This window comes from Suillus plorans, assembly GCF_016647745.1.
Source record: "Suillus plorans strain S12 chromosome Unknown HD556scaffold_1, whole genome shotgun sequence".
Classification (NCBI taxonomy): Eukaryota; Fungi; Basidiomycota; class Agaricomycetes; order Boletales; family Suillaceae; genus Suillus; species Suillus plorans.
The window spans coordinates 2,063,507-2,083,589 of NW_024537385.1; the positions used below are offsets into that span (position 1 = coordinate 2,063,507).

The window sequence follows — 20,083 nt, forward strand, 5'->3', positions numbered from 1 at the left end:
AAGCTAGTGCAGCAAAGGTCTAGAAATGAGCACAGAAGGTGCCGCTTAGCGGCCGATGCAAAGCGCAGGAATGAAGCAGCAGCCAAAAGCCGAAGGCGCGGGAAGAATGCGGCTGCGAAGCGGCCGATGCGCGAGTGGTTCAGATGATGATAGAGATGATAGACAATAGAAATAGATGTAAAGCGGACGATAACAGACGTGGTGCAAGCGGTAAATGGATACGGATTGCCAATAGCTACTAACTGTAGGCTAATGGGAGTTGCTACTGGAACATCCGGAAAACAAGCTACTGAAAGATATGTACTGCTAGTGCTTAAGTATTGCACTAAGCACTGTCAAGCAGAACCGAGCTGATGCGCTACCGAGTAGGGTATGTAAAGCTATATGTAAATAAGGGTCTATGACAAAATAAAGGTGGTGCAATGTGGAAATGGTCTGATATGTAAATATAATCATGGAATAACATACCATTGGGTTGGTTTTGGACTATGGATGGATGCAGAACATCGGCCAATGAAGCATGAGTAAAGCGCGGCTGTGCGCGCGCGTGGGAACACTGCGGCCGTTGCAGGAAAGTAGCGGCCGCTAAGCGAGGCTCACGGGAAAGCTGCGCTTCATATAGTAAAGCAATAGGATGCTGAGGGACACTGCAAAATAGCCTCTACAAGGCTGTAAGGACTTCCAGTCCTACATCGGGTCTGATGTTTTTGGGTTAGTGGGTTTCAGGTGCAGGTTCAGTGGGTTACAGAGAATAGTGATAGTGAATGTCGGGAAAGCGAGCAGTATGTGGATTATCAATAAAGACAGGTATTTTTGGATAGAAAGAGCGGTAATATTCACAATGTCAACTAAGAATTACGAAATATCGGGTTTGACCACAAGGTATTGGGGAACGGCTCCCCACTACTTGAATGATGAATAATGCTCGAGGTCAGTCCAATATATATGTAAGTACATATAAATGCGGAACCTGTAGGCGAAAGTAGCGGCGGAATATTTCAGGTCCAAAGTACATGTAAATAAACACGAGGCACTGCGGACTATGGGAAAACATGTAATAGTGCTTGCTGCAACGTGAGTAATGTGCGAAATAATCAACTATGCACCTAGTGGGGCTAGCAAGACAGGATGGGACACGGATAGGACAAGTGTGCAGGAAAATATTAGGTCCGCTGTGGCCGAAACATCATGTCTGCTAGTCAAAGCATCGGGTCCACTAGTCAAAGTGTCAGATTGAGCAGGAAGTGATTATCATGTGATGGGCATTTGACATGGATCATGAAATAACTGAATACGAGCCTAGCACGAGCTCGAGTGCTACACCAGATTGGCGATTTGGCTTACTGGTGAACGTGGCAGACACTTGAAAGGTCAAAGTGAGTGACAGAGATGTTGACTCAGAGGGATTCAATCACCAGTGTCCTGTGAATTAAGTAAGCACTTGTCAGATGTGATCTTGGGGTAAATTCCCCCAGCGTCAGTGACTGATGCCAGGGGAATTTACCTCCAAGGTCACATTATTTGTGCCATGGATATCACTCAACCAACCTTTGAATATTCCTGGCCATACCTCACCTATCCTGTCAGTGGGCGCCTCCAGTCTTACAGGGAATGTCACTGGATTATCTGCAGGTGAGTGAGTTTTCTCTATCATAGTGAGCTGGTGCTGCCAAATTCCTCAACAGAATCCTCAACAGCATCTTGCTTGCTTATCCATGCCCTGTCTTTCTTGATGCTACTAGCACATCGGCACTTACAGCTAAGCCAACACCCTTATACATGCAAAAGCACAGGAAGTTAACGCAGGTCAGTCATTTTACTTGTCGTCATTTTTGCAACTATCATGCTGACTGAAGCAATTAGTGCTGCCGTGGACCGGTTTGGTCCGGTTCAGAGGGTCTTAGATGAGAACCAAGAACCGGACCATCGGTTCGGTTCTGCAAAATGTCCGAACCCAGAACCGGACCATAGAGAACCGTTCTCTATGGTCCGGTTCGGTTTTTTTGGGGTTCAAACCCGAATTGAACCAAAAAAACAAAAAACTGTAAGAGCACACAAAAAAACATTGACATAGTACTAAGTAGTCTACATGTTGAGTAACTAATCTAATAACATGGTTGCTCCCCCAATTACCATGCATGAGAGGTATCAGGAGAGCAATTGCGATAACGAGGGGTTGACACAACCAGAAATAGGATATCACAGACTGCAAACAGTGGGCAACGACTTAGATCAGCATGGCTCGAGCTCAAACAAGGATCAACACACTCACAGACTGCAAACAGTGGGAAACAACTTGGATCAGCATGGCTCGAGCTCGAATGAGGATAGAATTAGTACTCACGATCAAGGTCACGTCATTCATGGTGAAGAGAGCATTGAATGTGAAAAAGTGGCTGAAAGCAGCCCATTTGCAGTGTCGCCTGAGCCGAAGGATATTGGGAACTGCATCGAAGGCGGGAGATTGAAAAGAGACTGAAGGTGCTTGTTTGGAAGCATGCGCTGAGCAAAGTCAAAGCAAAGTCGAAGTCGATAACGGTGTAGAGACTCATGCCTATTATGGTGTGATATGGCACTTTTCACTAGGGAGTTCATTGCACAAACTTGCAGCACCATTCTGTGTGCTATCTGCAGCTATCCCTATATGAGGCGCAGCTTTCCCGCGCAACGCGCGCCATGCGCGCACCATTCCTGCGCTTTACGATGTATACGCGCGCGCGCTTTCCCGCGCTTGATCGCCCTATAGCGCCAGCCTTCCGGAAGCATCCATCCACTGTCCACCAAGCTCTCTAGTGCGTGTATTTCCATTTCCCTTATTTACATATCATTCCACCTTTATTTATATCATGGACCCTTACTTACATACATATATCTTTACATACCTTACTCGGTAGCGCTTCGGCTCCGCATGACAGCGCTTAGGCGCCGTATATAAGCGCCAGCATTACATACTATTAGGAACTTTCGAACTTAGACTCTACCTCCCACTTACCACCCACATACTACCTAGGAGAACATAGTAGAAATCTATTCTTTGACACCTCGCACTCGTATCTCTTGTCTAGTATCTAATCACCACTTAAGCAGACTCACTCTTACTCTCTCTCATTACCGCTCACGCGCGCGCGCTTCCCGCGCCTCGCGCGCACCTGCGCGCTTTCTCACGCTTCGCATCAGCCGACCAGTAGCGCCTTCGGCACGCACTACTAGATCCTTGCTGCACTCGCTTCCCCTTTAGGGTCGAACGCACTTGTCGTCTCAAGTATAGCAGACTAGGCAACGCGCGACCTTACAACATTTACAGATACAGTCAGGAGCTTTGTTTGTTCCTCTCTGTATTGTTGTTTCTACAACGGTTTGGCCTTGCCAAACCAGAACGGGACCGTTTGGGAAGACCTAGAACCAAGAACCGTTTTCCGGTCTGGTTCTGGCTGATGTGAGAACTGTGGACCGAACCGCGGAGAACTGGACCAAAAGTCCGGTTCAAACCATGGTTCTGGACCGAACCGCGGCAGCACTGGAAGCAATAGACCAACCTCATGGTGCGAAATATTCACTTGATGAGATCCAAGACCTGCTGAAGGAGGATCATAGTATGCACAATCTGACCCCCAAGGAACAACAGGAATACATCAACAAACTCAATGAGCACCGTGCTCTTCAGAATATGAGTGTTCACGCAACTAACACCACCGCAGCGCATGATGTCCAGTCAACATTAGACAATGTCTTCAAGATGGTAGGTTTGATACAGTGCCATGTCTTACACCTTACTAATAAATCTATAGCTAGATAGCCTTGCAGGTCGAACAGGGGTTCATGTGTGTGTTAAGAACGTGCTCAAGGGTCGGATCCGAAGGGCTTGGCTTCAGCTCGTGCGCTGCGCCCCTTACCCGAGTACGTGCCCCTAACTTCTGAAGGCTGTTGAACAATGTCCGAAGGTTACCGGACGATGTCCGGAGGGCGTCGGGCGATGTCCGATGCGCGGGAATTCCGGTGGACGTTTGGGAACAAGAGATAAGACTAATCTGGACGAAGTCCGAACTAGAAAGGAAACAGCGGAGGACTACCAGAGGTAGAGGCGGAGGTGACAAGTCTATAGGAGTCAATCCTAAGACGAGCGGAGGTCGACAAGAGAGAAACTCAAGTCGGACGGAGGAGAGAATGAGCAGAGTCTAAGATGATATTCGAACTGAGGAAACTACAGAGACTGTACAGGGTTTATATACTACTGAGGACATAATGGAGAACAGTAAGTGCAGTGCGAGGCTATGTAAAGCTATGGAGAAAACATATGGGACGACTATCACTAGTCTATTGGAACTTAGTAAATGAAGACGGAAATGAATAAGGGACAGAAAATAAAGCGTACTAACTGATAAGGGAAATACCAAAGGGATAAGGCACGGAAGTTAGACGCGGGTCGGATCCGGATGATACATAGAAGTCGGCCGGATCCGGAAATCCGGAAATGATGAGTGTGATAGGTCCGGACCTGGAACGCGGGATATGACAGTGTGTCTCTTCACCTCATGTGGACATGTATATGACACCACCCAGGCAACATGGTTCGGGATGGATAATATTATGGACTTCTGGGAGGATGTCCTCCAAATGGAGGCCAATGAAATCATGTGAAAGCTGGAGCAATGGGTGTGCATGTTAGGTTGAAGTATGTCCTTTCTTGCTTTCCCACCAGTGCTATATTGATATCAACATCCTAGACATTGACGAGTGTGAGACGGTGCAAATCATGCAATGTGTTTGCACTTGTCTGCTTAATTCTGGGCTAAATACATTTGTTTTTTATATCTAATGATAAAAAAATACTAACTATCATGTTTTAGGAACTATAATTAAGAGATGTGATGTTCATATCAACTATGCTGCGATGCAAACTTTGGCACCACCATTAAAGAGAAGCTTGGGATTGATCTGAAAGGCTGGCCCGAGGGCATTCCATTCCAATCCCCCACCAGCCTCAATGATCACAACACCCTTCTGAAGCTCCGCAATGCACTTAAAGATGGCTCTTGCCATTGGTTCCGCATGTCCCCGCGTCAAAGGGAGGAATATACCACTCAACTAGCTGTGCACCACAAGAGAGGAGAGACCATTGGTAAGCCCTGCAAGAAGCGCTCTGATGCTGGGGTAGCACGAAAATGCAATGGAAAGGAGAACAGATGCCCAAGAAAGCATGCATGAGGGTCTGGGTCCTCTGTACAGCCTCCAAAGAGTGCAGAGTTTGTGGTCACATCTGATGAGGAGGAGACCAGCGAGGATGAAGCTTAGTTATTTGTTTTGCAGGTTTGAAGTCTCATAGTATACATAAGATCTAATACAATTTGCATTGGCTACTTATATACAAAAATCCGGCCGAAATCCATAAGCACGTGAGGGAGATACTCGAGCTCACTGTTGTACACAGCAAGCACGAAGGTTTGGCGATGATGTGGCTCGATCGGGACATGGGTTCCTAATTTGGCTCCCAGGCACTCGGGGACGGACATGGCTGAGGGCCCGCTTGGTACCTAGTATAGGGAGTTCGACAAACTGTTCAAGTCCTCAAAGCAGTTGAATCACCCCTCCCACATGCGGTTCAACATCAAAGGCGAGTGTGATAGTGTGCGCAGGAAGAAGAAGCAGCAATCAGCTGATGTCGAGATCAAGCAGGAGCAGCTAACACCCATACTAGGCAAGCGTCGCTGGCATCAAAGCCCAAGTCAAGAACAGGAGACACCCACCCCGACGCGAGTACGGTTAGATCTGACTGATCTACAGGAAGATGATTTCAATTCTACACCATCCAGCACCTTACATCAGCAAACTAGTGAAACCTTGTACAGATTTGTACAGATTTGTACAAACAGCACAATCCCACAGCTAAGTGCCTTCTTTACAGTCCTGTCACAAAGCCTTACAATCCATACACAAAGGCACAATATTGACAGACTGGACAGACTAGACAATGTAGACAGTGTGGACAAACTGGACATTGCAGGCAGACTAGATTATTGTAGACAGATCAAACATGCTGTGCAAACGACATTGTAACGGCTCATAAAATCTACTAAATGATGATATTGATATCCTCGCTGCCCGCTGCACTGTCTGAGTCATTGCAAAGTTCACCTATCATCCCCTCCTCGGCCCATTCCCTCAGCATCTCTTCAAGCTCCACACGACGTTCGGGAATGTCCATCAATTTGTCGACAGACTTTCGCAGTATGTTGAATTCAGCCCTGCACGTATCAGCGGTAAGGTCAGGCACCTTGTCAGTACCACTGTCACGGAAGCCGGAGAGAACATCCTTCGCCTGTTAAGCATTGATCAGCAAGGAATATAAAAATTGATTAAACCAAAGCCTACAACCACGGCCACCAGAATAAGGCTGTTGACAGGAATTTGGTGTTGAAATTCGTCAGTTAGCTTGAGCGCTTTTTTACTGTTGCCGTAGTAAAAACTAAGGCAGGCTTCCTTGAGAACCTGTGACACAAAATTGGTATATTTTCCCTGTAAACATCAATAATGAATTGTCGCACACCACGAGGTTGCCACTGACCTCAGAAGAGTCGGGGAGCTGAAGATATTCACCGGTCTTAAGGAGCTTAGCTGCTGCTGCACTGATGCGCTCCTTGTGCATTGAGTTGCCCTTCGAGAATATGCCGTATAATTGCTTCACGATAGATATCATGATTTTTTTGAGTTCCATACGAAAGGTGAACAGGTCGTCACAGAGCTGTTGGCTCATCAGCAAAGTTCATATTTAAGCTCGGTACTTACTAGTCGCGACATCGGCACTTTATACTCCGGGAAATAACCTTTACAAGGACATCAAATTGGAGCGACTTCTGACGGTGCAGGGCAACTTACCTTTGTCAAGCTTCACCTTCTTCGTGTGGTATGTCCATAATACAGCACTCAAAACCTCTTGTGCCAGTACTACCGCATCCTGATGAACTGGAAGAGGATGCAATAAAACTGCCTGCAACCGCATTTCCAACTTTGCTGCCTGCAGGAAAGCTTGCCAAGATGCTGGATAGAAGCTGAGCTTTGAGGGGTTACCTTGTTGGTTGGCGCACCGCACACCGTCTCCAGATTTGCTGTGTTGAACAGGTGAGGCACTACAAGAGTGAGATCGGCTTGAACTAGGAGCGGGAGAAGGTGTCCAATCTGGCTGAGCAGAATGCCTGGGCAGAGACTGTGACAAAGACCATCCATGAGAGGAGGGCAGTTTGTGACTGGAAGAAACCATAGACTGAGTTGGAGAGCGCCGACGAGGAGACAGTTTGCGGGAGGAAGAACAAGGTAAGCGTTGAGGGGACTTTGAACGAGTAACAGAGAGGTGTGCAGGTGGACGCTCTGGCCGCACACGGGTCGATGCGGTTTTTTCAGATGGTGCTCTGTGAGGCGCACGTCCAAGGGCCAAGCGCCCAGAAGAGGAAGAAGTGCATGCTCGTTCGAGGGAGGGGCGACGAGATCCCTAATGCAACAAATTAAAAACAACAGACCCGAAGTCACAAGAACTTACATGACTGGATGGATGCTGACGAGACTTCGAGCCAGCTTCATGTGGACGGGTGGACCTGTGTTTGCGAGAAGACTGGGGCACATATCAGTAATTGTGCATGATAAGCAAAATGAAACACGTGTGCGTGCTAAATGAGTCGGGGAGGGAGCTTTGCGTCGTCCATTTTTCATTTGATGGCGTTCAAGGACATCGAAAGTGTCTGTGGCTTTGTGATGAGTATCATCATCCGAGACCCGGCTGTCAAAATCCCCCTGGTCGTGATCCATGTGAGTATCGCTGTCTTCATCGTCTTCATCACTGTATAAGGCCATGTGGTCGACTGGAGCCCTTGAACGGACAAGGAGGAATAAAAATGTGAGGAAAAGATACAAGGTACAACTTACTCCTGCATATCCCGCAACAAACTATCTTCATCTTCGCTAGGTTGATCATTGTGATCTTGCTCATTGGCATCATTCTCTGACTCGTCACGTTCATCCAAATCCCGCATTGGGTCAGCCATACCATGGATGAATTCCCACTTCCAAATACTGCTGGTCGCGAGACCATCTCGGGTCATGTTCTCATAGGAGAGCGCCCACCTCTGAACGGCGTCCCGTCACAAAACTTCTTCACTAGGTCGGGGGGCCAGTGCACCCTTCGGTCCTATATACATCACAATAAATTTGAGCAGGATGTAAAAAAGCGACTCGAGATCGTCGCAGGGCGTATTTTGGACCAAATGGCCATCTCCCATTAGGCGGAGAACACGAAAGGACATGTATGGTACAGTCCCCTATAAACCATGAGGTTAACGCAAGCAGAAATAAGTGCGACATCGTAACACACAGTACCACGTGGACTCGGATCCGCTTTCCCATCATCATTGAGAAACTTTGCATGGTCAAAGTCTATAAAATAGCCTTTTCCTTTGTAAATTATAACATTGTTAGGGCTCAGGTCTCCGTGAAGGACACGTCGGCCCACCAATGCCTTGTGGGCTACAATTCATGGCGATTACAGAGGACATCAGGTGATTGCGAAAGAAACTCACCAACAATAAGGTCACGAAAAACCCCGATTAACTCAGGTACATCATTGAAGTGCGTCAATGGCACCCCGCAGGGTGTTAAGAGAATACGCCAATGAATTTTTTTTCTCGAATTTGAATGTCGAGCAATGACTACAAATGTGCGAAGTGGAGTCGGGCTTCCCATCATAAAGCACATCCCAATATTTCTTGAGTTGAACCACATTCGGGATGCCTTCGACCACTTTGAGAAGCTGTATCTCGACGTCTTTGACATCCTCGTTGACCCAACAATCCTTCAGTGCATACTCCTGATTAAACTTGTCTCGAACACGATAGCAGACGGTTCCGCGCTTGAAAAGTCCACGGCTTTTCCATAGAATATCCATAATCCAGTACACATTCTCGTCGTTGTCGTAAACCCAGCCTATCGCCCCGGGAAGCATGGCATCAAAGCCATTCGGTAAATTAGCGTGAGTTGGAATGGTGTTGTTGGATCAAAGCCAAGGGAAGAGCGATTTGCTAAATTAATGGTATTCAACATGTCGACAAAATGTACGGGGGATGTAACGATCGGGAGTGGTTTTGAGATCACCATGCCGGAGCGATCCATATAATGGGCACGAAGTTTGAACTTAGAGATACTAAAAATTAGGATGAAACGACACCATGGTTGCTCCCACATCATCAGATAGCCCTTGGTAGCAACCCCCAAGAACAAAGGTATTTTGCGATCGACAGAGAGGTCAGATTGGGTGATCTCAACTCCTGTGAGGACATCTTTCCAGGACTTTTGCGAGAAACTGAACTTTCTGAGCCTGTAATCCAGGAGGACGAGATCAGGCTTCCATGAATCGGTAGCATCTGGTATGGGATTGGTGGCAAACTCTGAAGACCAGTACCGGAGATCTGCTATCTCTGTGAAGGGCAAAATGTGCGAGCGCTGCGATCCATCAACACTGTGCTCTTGGACTTGCTCCTTGAGCAGTTCGCGCATGTGATAGTATACTGCCCGGAAAAGACGCTCCCGATTCTTTTCCTCCGTTTGTCCTACAGGCTTTGCTCTTTTCATTCCAGCCTTGACGAAAGCCTGCTGCCCCAAGCTGCCCTCCGTCTCTAGCATGGAATCCCCTTCAATTTCTATGTCAGTATCTATCTGCGACTCAGTCTGAGCCGCCTGCAACCGGGTACACCTAGCTGGCACCTTGCGTTTCTTCTGAAAAGCATTCTTGAGTCGCCATTCCTTATCGAAAACGGGAGCCCTGTGTATCTGAGTTTGGCTTCCCGGTACTTGTTTGATGTAAGTGATCCTCTTGATTTCCGATTTCTTGAGATTTGATAGAGGAATGAGGATTTTAAGGATGGAGGTCTTAGGCTGCAGGTCCTCCTCCCACAGAACCCGGGGATCTTGCTCTTGCAGGCCCAACTCACTCTTCATGAGTATATCCATTTTGTCCTTCGTGCGACGTACGGGATGGATCGTGACGGTGCTGACAGCCGCTAGGAGATAGTTGGCGAAAGATGTTGACATGGAGGGCAATTCGTTGTCCTGTTGTCACTGGCGGCGTGGTGCCCTTGTTCTTTCAGTAAGTTGCACAGAAATCGATCGATTTGATAATATTAAAATCAGTAGTGCATTTACCCGGTTTATACCGTAGCATGCGATAAAAGTGTTTTGCAGCTCATTTTCAAAGAGCCCTTAGTGTGCGTTTGAAACAGTACGTAGCAATGGTATCCGAAGCTAACTATCGGGGTTAGTGGCGCAGTGAAGTGCGTAATAAAAGTCCTTATCAAAATATTTGTTCAAAAAAAACTCTTGGGAGTAATGTGTAGACGTAGCCAAAGTCAATCGTACATCCGCCACATCCCCCAGGCGAGGGATGATACTAATAAATGCACGGAGTTGGCAAAGAGGAATGATACTACCGATAGGGGTACCATCTGCATGCTTTGCATGCTTCAACACATGCATCCCAGTGGCAGGATCGCAGGGGCCAATGTTCAGATGCCGCATGTAACAAAGGTACTGATCTTTCCAAGCGATACAAGAACCTCGACGATGGATTGGGTGCATTATGAGGCATAATTCGCAGATAGTGTGGCCCTGGGGAAGTGCGTTGATTATATACATTGACATATATGATGAAAAAGGACTCACCTGATAGACCTGATTTAGGCCAATCATATGCGGTATCCACATTGACGAGGATGGCGTCCTGTCGACCTTTTGGCCACCCAGGACCAGGAGGAGAGGCATGGATAGTTTGAGCCGGCAACACGATATTGGGATTATGGAAAGATGTGTGCTGGAGGCGAACCGTGTCCCATAATTGAACGTGGTCGAATGGAAGGATTGGTAGACGATCGATCGACAGTCTCCGTCTTGGACCCCCCACCCCATGAACTATTCCTCTCTCTCTCGCATCACGCTGTAAGAAGCCCGAAAGCGCAACATGCAGATCCGGTAAGTTGAAGTCAGTACTGACATCATCAACTTTGACTCCCGTGCGAGATGGACTGTAGTTGAGGTGGATGGCAGTGTTTTCAGCAATAAATGTTCGATGAGGGATACTGGAATCGCGTCTCACAGTAGCCAAATGCCTGGCTTTGCGGAAATAATGACCGCAACACGAGTGTGGTTCATCTCCTCAAGGAGTGCCGTTCATGGATTGTTTGTTTCCTGTTCGTCTCCGTCGTCCAGGTCATCCTCCTCAAGAATGTCTTCGGCCCTAAAATTAGGATCACGGTGTAGAAACAACAATACTGAGAGGAACAAATGATGCTCCTGACTGTATCTGTAAATGTTGTGAGGTCGTGCGTTGCCTAGTCTTCTATACTTGAGACGACAAGTGCGTTCGACCCTAAAGGGGAAGCGAGTGCAGCAAGGATCTAGTAGTGCGTGCTGAAGGCGCTACTGGTTGGCCGATGCGAAGCACGAGAAAGCACAGGTGCGCTGTAGGGATTCATTTCTGGCTGGGCTTGTAGAGACTGTTTTTACCTTACCTTATGTTGGCACTTTTGTAGCTTACATAAGGAAGTTATCTTTTCACCAGTTACCAGTAGGAGTCAGAGTACTCAGCAGTTTTTCATGATATTTCCTCTCCTCTGAGCCTTGAGCCTGGTCCAGAAACCCTTTAGGGTCAAATAGCAGCTAGGTTCTGCAAGACCCAACATTGTTCAGACTCACCATCAGAATTGTTGTACCTTCAACGTTGAAGGTACAACAATTCTGATGGTGAGTCTGAACAATGTTGGGTCTTGCAGAACCTAGCTGCTATTTGACCCTAAAGGGTTTCTGGACCAGGCTCAAGGCTCAGAGGAGAGGAAATATCATGAAAAACTGCTGAGTACTCTGACTCCTACTGGTAACTGGTGAAAAGATAACTTCCTTATGTAAGCTACAAAAGTGCCAACATAAGGTAAGGTAAAAACAGTCTCTACAAGCCCAGCCAGAAATGAATCCCTACAGCGCGCAAGGCGCGGGAAGTGCGCGCGCGTGAGCAGTAATGAGAGAGAGTAAGAGTGAGTTTGCTTAAGTGGTGATTAGATACTAGACAAGAGATACGAGCGCGAGGTGTCAAAGAATAGATTTCTACTATGTTCTGCTAGGTAGTAAGTGGGTAAGTGGGAGGTAAAGTGCCAAGTTCGAAAGTTCGAAAGTTATGCTGGCGCTTATATGGTGCCTAAGCGCTGTCATGCGGAGCCAAATCGCTACCGAGTAAGGTATGTAAAGATATATGTAAGTAAGGGTCCATGATAAAAATAAAGGTGGAACAATACACAGATAAGAGAAATGGGAATATACGCACTAGAGAACTTGGTGGACAGTGGATGGATGCTTCCGGATGGCTGGCGCTATAGGGCGATCAAGCGTGGGAAAGTGTGCGCGCGTATACATCGTAAAGCGTGGGAAGTCATGCGCGGGAAAGCTGCGCCTCGTATAGGAATAGCTGTGGATAGCACACAGAGTGATGCTACAAGTTCATGCTGTGTACTCCCTAGTGAAAACTGCCATATCATGCAATGAGAGGCATGAGTCTCTACAACAGGATGTGGGATGGCTCTTGAGCGATGTGGCGATTGCGAAATGCCGCAACTTCTCCTCCTGATCAAGATGATGACAGATCTGCGGGTCGTAATCATTATTATTTGTTTGCCGTGCAGGTTCCTTGATTTCGGAAATGTGTGCATGCTCGGTAGCGTCTGCAGACCACTGTATGAGGGCGCCAACTTTACACGTGCTGGAAGTGACGCTCTGTAGGAGCTCAAGCTTAGGAATATGCCAATTTTCAATAGGCCTCTTTGTGCCCATCCGCGTGCCTAAGGTCAAGATAACGTCTTTGTGTTCGTGAAAGGTCGACAAAGATCGGTCGATACACGCCAAGATATTGTCATCGGGTGCAGGACACTGCGCTAGGTAACGAAGATCCATGAGTGCACGGATCGTGATGACAAAACAACGAGGGGCTGCACCGGATATTAGGCCAACAATATAGCGCTGAATATCACGATGACCCCTACCTGTAACTTGTTACAGTGAACTACGCTGTCCCCTCTACCACCCCTGCTTGCCCTGCAAAGGCAGCGACACGTACCCGAACTCAGAGACCTCGGAGACCATAGACGATAAACCAGGCCTGTAGGCCACAGATGATAAAAGAAGATAAGCGGCAACTGCCGGCTTAGATAAGCAGTCTGGACTGCTGACGACACACATGACGACATAGGTCTAGAAGACCTATTTATGTTATCAAGATAGAAGGCAAGCCTCGTGTTGCCTCATGCACTGATAGAAGGACACCTCGTGGTCCTATCTTAGATAGAAGCCTGCCTCATGCATGCTATCTCTGACTCGATAGATAAGCAGATTAGAACCCAGCTTCAAGCTGAGCTTAGATACGATAGAATAGCCTTATATAAGGACGAGGATTAAAGTAGATGTTCCTTACTTTAATCTACTAGGTTTTCATCAGAACTTCCTCTGTGTGATCATCCCAATCACTCAGTCTAAGCCGCACCTTAAGGAAAGCCGACGCTACCTTAAGTGGAACCCCCGAACCTCTCATTCGAGAGAAGATCCCCGTCTCTCCAATAGCGAGCCCGCTATCAGATTAGGCAATCCGCCTAAGGAGAGCTCGAACTATCCTAGTCCGTAACATAACTTGTTTCAGTTTAGATATTCCGTCAGAAAAGTGGCGATAGCCAGTAGTCGGCTGTAATATTGAGAATCGAAAATCCAGTTCCTGAGCTCCAACGACCATGATACACCACTGAAGATCGTGGTCATAAAATTCTTTGTGCCAATGGTGCACAATGATTCTGGCGTCAGAAAGATGGAGGGATCTGCGAGCGGCCAATCCATCCAGAACGGTGCATACACGCCGTTCAGCCGCGAGTCAGCACAAGCCTCAAAATAAGCCTCCAGGTCATCAGGATTGACCGTGATGTTAGCGAGCTGTCCAAGAGTGATGGAGCGCGTATGAGCAGGGTGCCGGAAATTATCCCCAAACTGCAAATACGAGGCCATGGTGAAAGGAGAGGTCTTTCCGCGCACACATGCAAGCATGGCCGCCTCCGGGGTATCAACAATGTATGCTGCGAGAGGGGTAAAGCAATGGCGGACGTTTCCTACCGGATCGGACATCATAATCCCGACTTCAGCAGCTTTCATCAATGGCTTTAAAACGATCGAAAGGCATTCATGGACGAGACGGTCTTCAAGCATGCCCCGCATTCATTGATTGGGATGTAGATACTTTGGAATTGGAAGGAGAGCCGTGAGCAGGAAAGCCTTAGATGAGAGTTTTGTGTGGGTACACATGCGGATATTGGTGAGGCCTAGAAGAAGAGGGTGGGCAACCCTGGCACCAGTCATGGTGGTGATGTTAGTTTTGTCGGACGAAAGAACGGCGCCGAGAACTGTAGCACCTCTGGGAAGTTGTGTCTGCAGGATATATGGTGAGATGACGCAAAATTCAGCAGAATCAGTACTTACTTGCATTTCCCAAGCAGAATCTCCCGTTAACCATTCTGAATATACACGCAAAAGCCGCTCTGCTGTTTTGTAAACACGGCGAGGGATAAAATCAAGCTTGTCGTGAGGCAGTGGATTGCTGAAAAGGCTCTCCAAGCATTCCACGGGGTCCCTCCAAAAGAGTCGGATTGGAGACTTGGTAGTAGTGATGTTCCGGCCCGGCTTGGCCCAAAAGCCGCGGCTTTGGCCTGGCTTCAGACGGCTTTGGCCTGCAAAAAATCCAGGCCGGGCCAAAGCCACCAATGACGGCTGGCTTTGGCCCGGCTCTGGCCTGAGCCGCGGCTCGAGTAGGGAATTCATGGTCCTGACAAAGTGAGTATGAGCAGGTTGCTGTTCAACCGGGATTCGACCATATGACATACCTGCACATCTTAGAATGTAGTTTTGTCCTGCATGCGGCAGCCTGAGCGGCACGTCACGACAGCAAGTCATGTTTCTGCTTCCAGCCCCCCATCCAGAGTCGAGTCTACATGCGCAAATATACATCGCCCGTACTGACGAAAACACCACTTGTAGCGAGGAGGACAGTTGCCTTTTTGAAGTATATCAGTGTCGTCTTGAGCTCGCGCAAAATGAACACAGATGTGCAAAAACCGAGCCCATCAGGAAGAACTAGCAGGGCACATCAAAGACTTAGTAACTCAAGTGAAACATGAACAGGAAGCTTGGGAGAGTCTTGAGCGCGAGTTCGACGATGTCGAGAAGATGCATGAGTCTGAGCTCCAACGCGAACACCGTGCACTCGAAGACAAAGAATCCGCACTTTCGGGATATGGAACAACGGTCCAATCAACTAGAGTAATAATTACGATTCGGCGTGACAGGGAATGAAAATGAGGAATGTTTAGATTTGTGGGGTAATGTGAGTTTCAGGTCCGTAAGGTCTAGTGTCTGCGCTGCCGCTGTCCGTGGAGAACAGTATAATGTCCAGGCTAGATCACAACGTCCAAAAAGTACTAGGTGTCTGTGAGGGGTCATAATGAACATGAGCATAACTCAAAAAGATACTCACGCCGATGATGGGATCGAGGTACTCGTAATCTGTATCAGCAATACGAAAACCTTTTCTATATATGATCATAATATCAGCATATATGACAATATCTATGGCTCACCAGTCATCTGATGCGTATGATCAGCTAGTTGGTATAGTTAAGAGACATGAAGCACAATGGAAGTGATTGAAAAGCTAAAACAAGACGAGATAGAAGCCAGATTCTTGGGGCGCTGCAAGCCTCAGGCACAGTTCCAAAAGCCGCGGCCCAAGCCGGCGGCTTCGGCTTTTCATAATATCAGGCCAGGCCAAAGCCGCCACCAGGCCGTGACTTTGGCCCGGCTTGGCTTGGCCTATTCAGGCCCGGCTTGGCCTGGCCCACGGCCTGAAGCCGGGCCGTGCACATCACTACTTGGTAGGATGGATGGAGGAGATAGTCTGGCATTTCCAGCTTGGTCCGCTAGGGAGCACTTCAGCACGGCTTCATAGTTCTTTGGCGTTTTTGAACGAAAGCTGCAATCCTTGGACCTGAAAACAAGAAGTGTAAGTTGCGGTCAAGAGGTACCCGCTCGGGAAATGCCGAACATAAGGCAGGGAGGGGGGGGGGTCCCCCAGAGGTCCTTATTTGCGTAACCTTGGGGGGTGTCAAAACAGCTCCTGTTAGGTTCAAACACCAGTCTGAGCATCAAATGTATATTACTGTATCAAATATAGATTGTCTTAGATTGCAGAACATGATGACAGACGATAATTGAGCTGATTGAGACTTGATCGGGACCTAAACGCACACCCTGAACACCCAGCATGTCAAAGAAAAAAGCAAAGGTGTCCCAGCCAACCGTACGAAATAATCTCTCTCAGGGAATGAGTCCTCTGAACCTAATCTTATCAGGATGTCAACGCTTCTCGGAATTGCACTTCTTGCAACCAGGATGTGAACATCGGCCTTGGAGGCGAGGCCAATTGGAAAGCTCATACTGAGAGTCTTGAGCATCGGAAAAACACCAGTGCAGTTCAGAACAATCGAATGCTCACCTCTTTTTTCCAGCCAAAAAGTGTAAGTATGCAATCAGTTGCTGTCGCTGGCCCTGCAAAAGCTTGGCAGCCTGTAACTGGCACTGGTGAGGCACAAATTGCCAAACTCAGTGCTGCACCAGCAAGCAAACAGCTGCCATCGTGCAATGATAATGTCATTGACATTGAAGCACGAGAACTGGCGAATACATCAGCACCATGTGGTTATGGACTGCAGCTTATCCAGGACCTGCGGAATTTAGCCAAGGGATTGGCTCCAAGTATCCCAGTTGGTGCAAGCGACGAGCTCCTGTCACGCTTTGGAGGCGATCCCAGGCAAGAAGTCGAGGAAGATCAAGACCCTTGGGAGATGGTTAATCAGGCACTTGACAATGCTTTAGGATATGAAAAGACACCTGAAGACCTCGCACGATGCATGCGCCGTGGTAGTCTTGGTATTGATGGCCTGTGTAACTGGCTGGAAATCAGCATCCGCTTCTTGGGCATTCAAGGGGTTCTCCTTGAGCCGCGTATCGAAAAGGTGATAAAAAGCCTCCAAATCTGGTAAGTATGTGTTGACATCGAGCGACATCAAAACTCACCAGTGTTCTATCAGCGGAGCAAAAGCGATAGTACCAGAACCAGTTAACCACATTGCTGTAAAATCTCGTGGCTCGTTGGTGGCAAGTAAACGTGGGCCTGAAAATTTAGCCTGTCAACCATGCAGTGGATACAAACTCGAAATCCCTTCCGGTCAGTCACCATATGGATGTTATCCTTTCGGACTACACACCAGATACACACTACCATGGACATGCGTTGTGCACGATGATGCAATCTACTTGGTTTCAAAGAGCTGCCAAAAAAATGTGTCAATGAATGTATTGGATCGTCACGGCAAGCAACATACAACTTGCTTTGATTGTCGCCACTTGGAGAACAACGAGCAAATAATGGGTGTCCGTAAACGTATGCACAATGGAGTCCACGAGAATTCCAATCACCCATTCTTCTCTTATTTCCAACTCGTCGAGACCATGAAACGTCTGAAGGGGCACAACAATAGGGGCCGCATGTTTTGTCTGTGAAGTTGATGGAGAAGTTCGTGGAACATTGCATGAGCGTTATCGCTGCCTTCGCTGCCCGGCCGTTGCATTTGAGGAACTCGGCCCAAAACTTATTGAGCACATGGGGGTCATATTTTATTTGATCAGGACCTACGAGACAAGCACAATGTCTGCGGCTTGTGTCTCAGCATTGGGTTATGCGAGATTCGACTTGCGAGAGGCGCCGGAGGTTCCGAAGTTGTCGACATCAGTCGCTCGCGCTGCCCGAATCTATTCAAGATCAAGTTGAAGAATGCACGCAAGTCAACAAAGCACTCGCCTTGTACAAACACCCCGCTTCATTGCCCGTATTGCGACAGTGATGCTGCTCCAGTGTGGAAATACTCACTGTCACGTCACATTGATATACTGCACCCATCAGCGAATAAGACACGCTTCGAAGAATTGTGGAGAATTGACAACGAAGAGAGCACACAAATATCAACAAAATTCAAAATGAAGGCTCGGAAACGAAAGCAAATGACAGCGACATCGATGCTGCGGATTTCTGAAGAGCACAGTTCAAGAGTGGCATTACGACAGTGAGTTTCTGTATGAATGAGTCGTGTCTGGATTGAGTAGACTAATGAGCACCCGAACAGACAACGGACAACGGACCACTACACCACTGAGTCTGTGGCTGACTCCGAATCGGCACAAACATCTCTTGCTCAATCATCATCTGCCATATTACTTGGTAAACGTCTGCGAGGTTTGTCTGATGCGAGTGATAGTCAAGACGTACCTTCTGCACCAAAACCTCGTCTCACCATCAAGATTCGTCCCTCAGCAGCACGCCTCAGCTTGGTTCAAGTGAAGAATCGTGTCATTCCAGACTCGGATGCAGACACTCAGCCTGATGACCCATTCCAAGATGAATTTTGCTGGTGTCGAGGGCCGGAGTCCGGAGAAATGGTCCAATGCAGTTTTGATAGCTGTAATGAATGGGTACCTGTCTTGTTTCGATGTGCTTCTATCACCGTGGCTGATTCCGTTTTGATACTAGTTTCATTTTGAATGTGTTGGTTTGCTTGATGCTCCAGAGGCAGATTGGTTCTGCAGTGATATGTGCAGGAGCAACACCAGCTCTCAGAAGAAGACAAAGTAATGTTTTTATAAATCTAAAAGTCGTATATACGATGCCTAGGATGTTTGGCAATACATTGTTCGTTGCTCGTCCGCTGTTGGTGCCACAGAACTTACCAAATTTGGTATACCCCTGGGCGTGGGAAATTCCCACGGGAGGGGGGGAGGGTCTGGGAGGGTCTTAACGATGTAAGGTGGCCTCATGTACATTTTTTCCCGAGCGGGTACCTCTTGGTTGCGGTTGATGTATCAATGCTCCAGCCTGAGGATGCAAAGAATACACACCATTGAAAGCTTCAAAAATTCATCTATTGCTGCCATGCTGAGGGACGAGCGCAGGAGATAATCGGCAACTTCCCACTCTTCTTTGGATGCGAAAGGATAGTAGAGGTTGTCTACCCTGCATTCTGTGTATTCATCGGCGTCAAATAAATCCAAGAAGGTTGAGCCATCTTGAGAGTAACAGGCCCCCGCACCATCATACTCTTCCTCCAGCGATTCTCCAAACATTCCGAATTCATCGTTGATGTTATCATACGAGTGATCCCCATCGTGAACTTCCGGGACGCTGTTGGTATGATCCCCTGTGCGACGCTGGGGAGGAACCACTTCCGCGAACTGCAAAACATCAACAATGTCACGCATATGACTATGACACGAGGATCAAGGCTGGCTCAGGTGTCGAGTGACGCTGCTCTCCTTCGTGAATGTTTTCCCGCACTTTGGGCATGACATTAGTGACATTGAAGATATTAAAATATTCACATGAACTTTGTTGATATCCACCTAACACTGTTATGATGCCCTATCAGAATCGCACTGCAGCCTCTAATCCCCAACACAAACGTGACTCAGTATTTCGAACATTCCATAGTACTACATCCCCTTCTCCAAGTCTCAGAGGATATTCACATGAGCCACGCAACCAAAGACCTCTTCAAACCACGAATCAATCGGCGTTCTATTGGCCTGACTTTGGTGAAGCATCATCAATCAAGGATGAGAACTTCCCTACCGCGCTGCACCTTGTGAGTACCTTGCTTGCTTTTACTTGCCAGGACTCACATTCTGCAGCAAGGTGATTATGCCCCATCGGACGGAGAAATAGAAGGCGATGAACACTCTGATCTTGCGCTTGCGGCTGCCAAAGCTGAACGAAAGGTGTGCGAGGCCGAGAAGCACCTGGCCGACTGCATTTTGGCACACCAATCGGTGATTCTCAACATCTGGCATCAGCGCGTCCAGGCCGCAAATTCTCGTTTGTTGATGGCGGAGCTCAACGTTGGACGCCTCCATACGGAGCAGAAGA

At 47.8% G+C, this 20,083-nt stretch overlaps 8 protein-coding genes across 8 annotated transcripts; 4 read left to right on the top strand and 4 right to left on the bottom strand.

Annotated features, from left to right (window-relative positions):
• Positions 1-914: 914 nt before the first annotated feature.
• HD556DRAFT_1302683 (uncharacterized protein) lies at positions 915-1,904 on the top strand (the record flags this gene model as incomplete). The annotated part of the gene is made up of 7 exons (XM_041299525.1): positions 915-947; positions 977-1,074; positions 1,111-1,225; positions 1,304-1,376; positions 1,588-1,636; positions 1,686-1,806; positions 1,857-1,904. The coding sequence occupies 7 exons, from the start codon at positions 915-917 to the stop codon at positions 1,902-1,904; spliced, it is 537 nt and encodes a 178-aa protein (XP_041168033.1).
• Positions 1,905-4,896: 2,992 nt separating this feature from the next.
• Positions 4,897-5,205, top strand: HD556DRAFT_1222941 (uncharacterized protein; the record flags this gene model as incomplete). Its single annotated transcript, XM_041296848.1, has 1 exon — positions 4,897-5,205. A coding segment is annotated over one exon (309 nt), but the record flags the coding sequence as incomplete, so codon positions are not given.
• An 865-nt stretch (positions 5,206-6,070) lies between these two features.
• HD556DRAFT_1436118 (uncharacterized protein) lies at positions 6,071-8,090 on the bottom strand (the record flags this gene model as incomplete). The annotated part of the gene is made up of 8 exons (XM_041305515.1): positions 6,071-6,316; positions 6,370-6,513; positions 6,563-6,739; positions 6,784-6,821; positions 6,874-7,483; positions 7,532-7,603; positions 7,648-7,858; positions 7,915-8,090. The coding sequence occupies 8 exons, from the start codon at positions 8,088-8,090 to the stop codon at positions 6,071-6,073; spliced, it is 1,674 nt and encodes a 557-aa protein (XP_041168035.1).
• An 877-nt stretch (positions 8,091-8,967) lies between these two features.
• Positions 8,968-10,071, bottom strand: HD556DRAFT_1436119 (uncharacterized protein; the record flags this gene model as incomplete). The annotated part of the gene is made up of 1 exon (XM_041305516.1): positions 8,968-10,071. The coding sequence occupies one exon, from the start codon at positions 10,069-10,071 to the stop codon at positions 8,968-8,970; it is 1,104 nt and encodes a 367-aa protein (XP_041168036.1).
• Positions 10,072-13,707: 3,636 nt separating this feature from the next.
• HD556DRAFT_1454247 (uncharacterized protein) lies at positions 13,708-15,696 on the bottom strand (the record flags this gene model as incomplete). Its single annotated transcript, XM_041308097.1, has 8 exons — positions 13,708-14,217; positions 14,401-14,484; positions 14,536-14,878; positions 14,937-14,977; positions 15,074-15,186; positions 15,208-15,367; positions 15,587-15,615; positions 15,690-15,696. 8 exons carry the CDS (start codon positions 15,694-15,696, stop codon positions 13,708-13,710), a joined length of 1,287 nt encoding a protein of 428 aa, XP_041168037.1.
• A 507-nt stretch (positions 15,697-16,203) lies between these two features.
• HD556DRAFT_48100 (uncharacterized protein) lies at positions 16,204-18,032 on the top strand. The gene is made up of 3 exons (XM_041310729.1): positions 16,204-16,408; positions 16,461-17,146; positions 17,199-18,032. Exons 1-3 carry the CDS (start codon positions 16,373-16,375, stop codon positions 17,668-17,670), a joined length of 1,194 nt encoding a protein of 397 aa, XP_041168038.1. The 5' UTR covers positions 16,204-16,372; the 3' UTR covers positions 17,671-18,032.
• HD556DRAFT_1223276 (uncharacterized protein) lies at positions 17,779-18,234 on the top strand (the record flags this gene model as incomplete). The annotated part of the gene is made up of 1 exon (XM_041296876.1): positions 17,779-18,234. A coding segment is annotated over one exon (456 nt), but the record flags the coding sequence as incomplete, so codon positions are not given.
• Positions 18,235-18,864: 630 nt separating this feature from the next.
• Positions 18,865-19,667, bottom strand: HD556DRAFT_47997 (uncharacterized protein). Its single transcript, XM_041310727.1, has one exon. The coding sequence runs from the start codon at positions 19,417-19,419 to the stop codon at positions 19,024-19,026; it is 396 nt and encodes a 131-aa protein (XP_041168040.1). The 5' UTR covers positions 19,420-19,667; the 3' UTR covers positions 18,865-19,023.
• Positions 19,668-20,083: the final 416 nt, after the last annotated feature.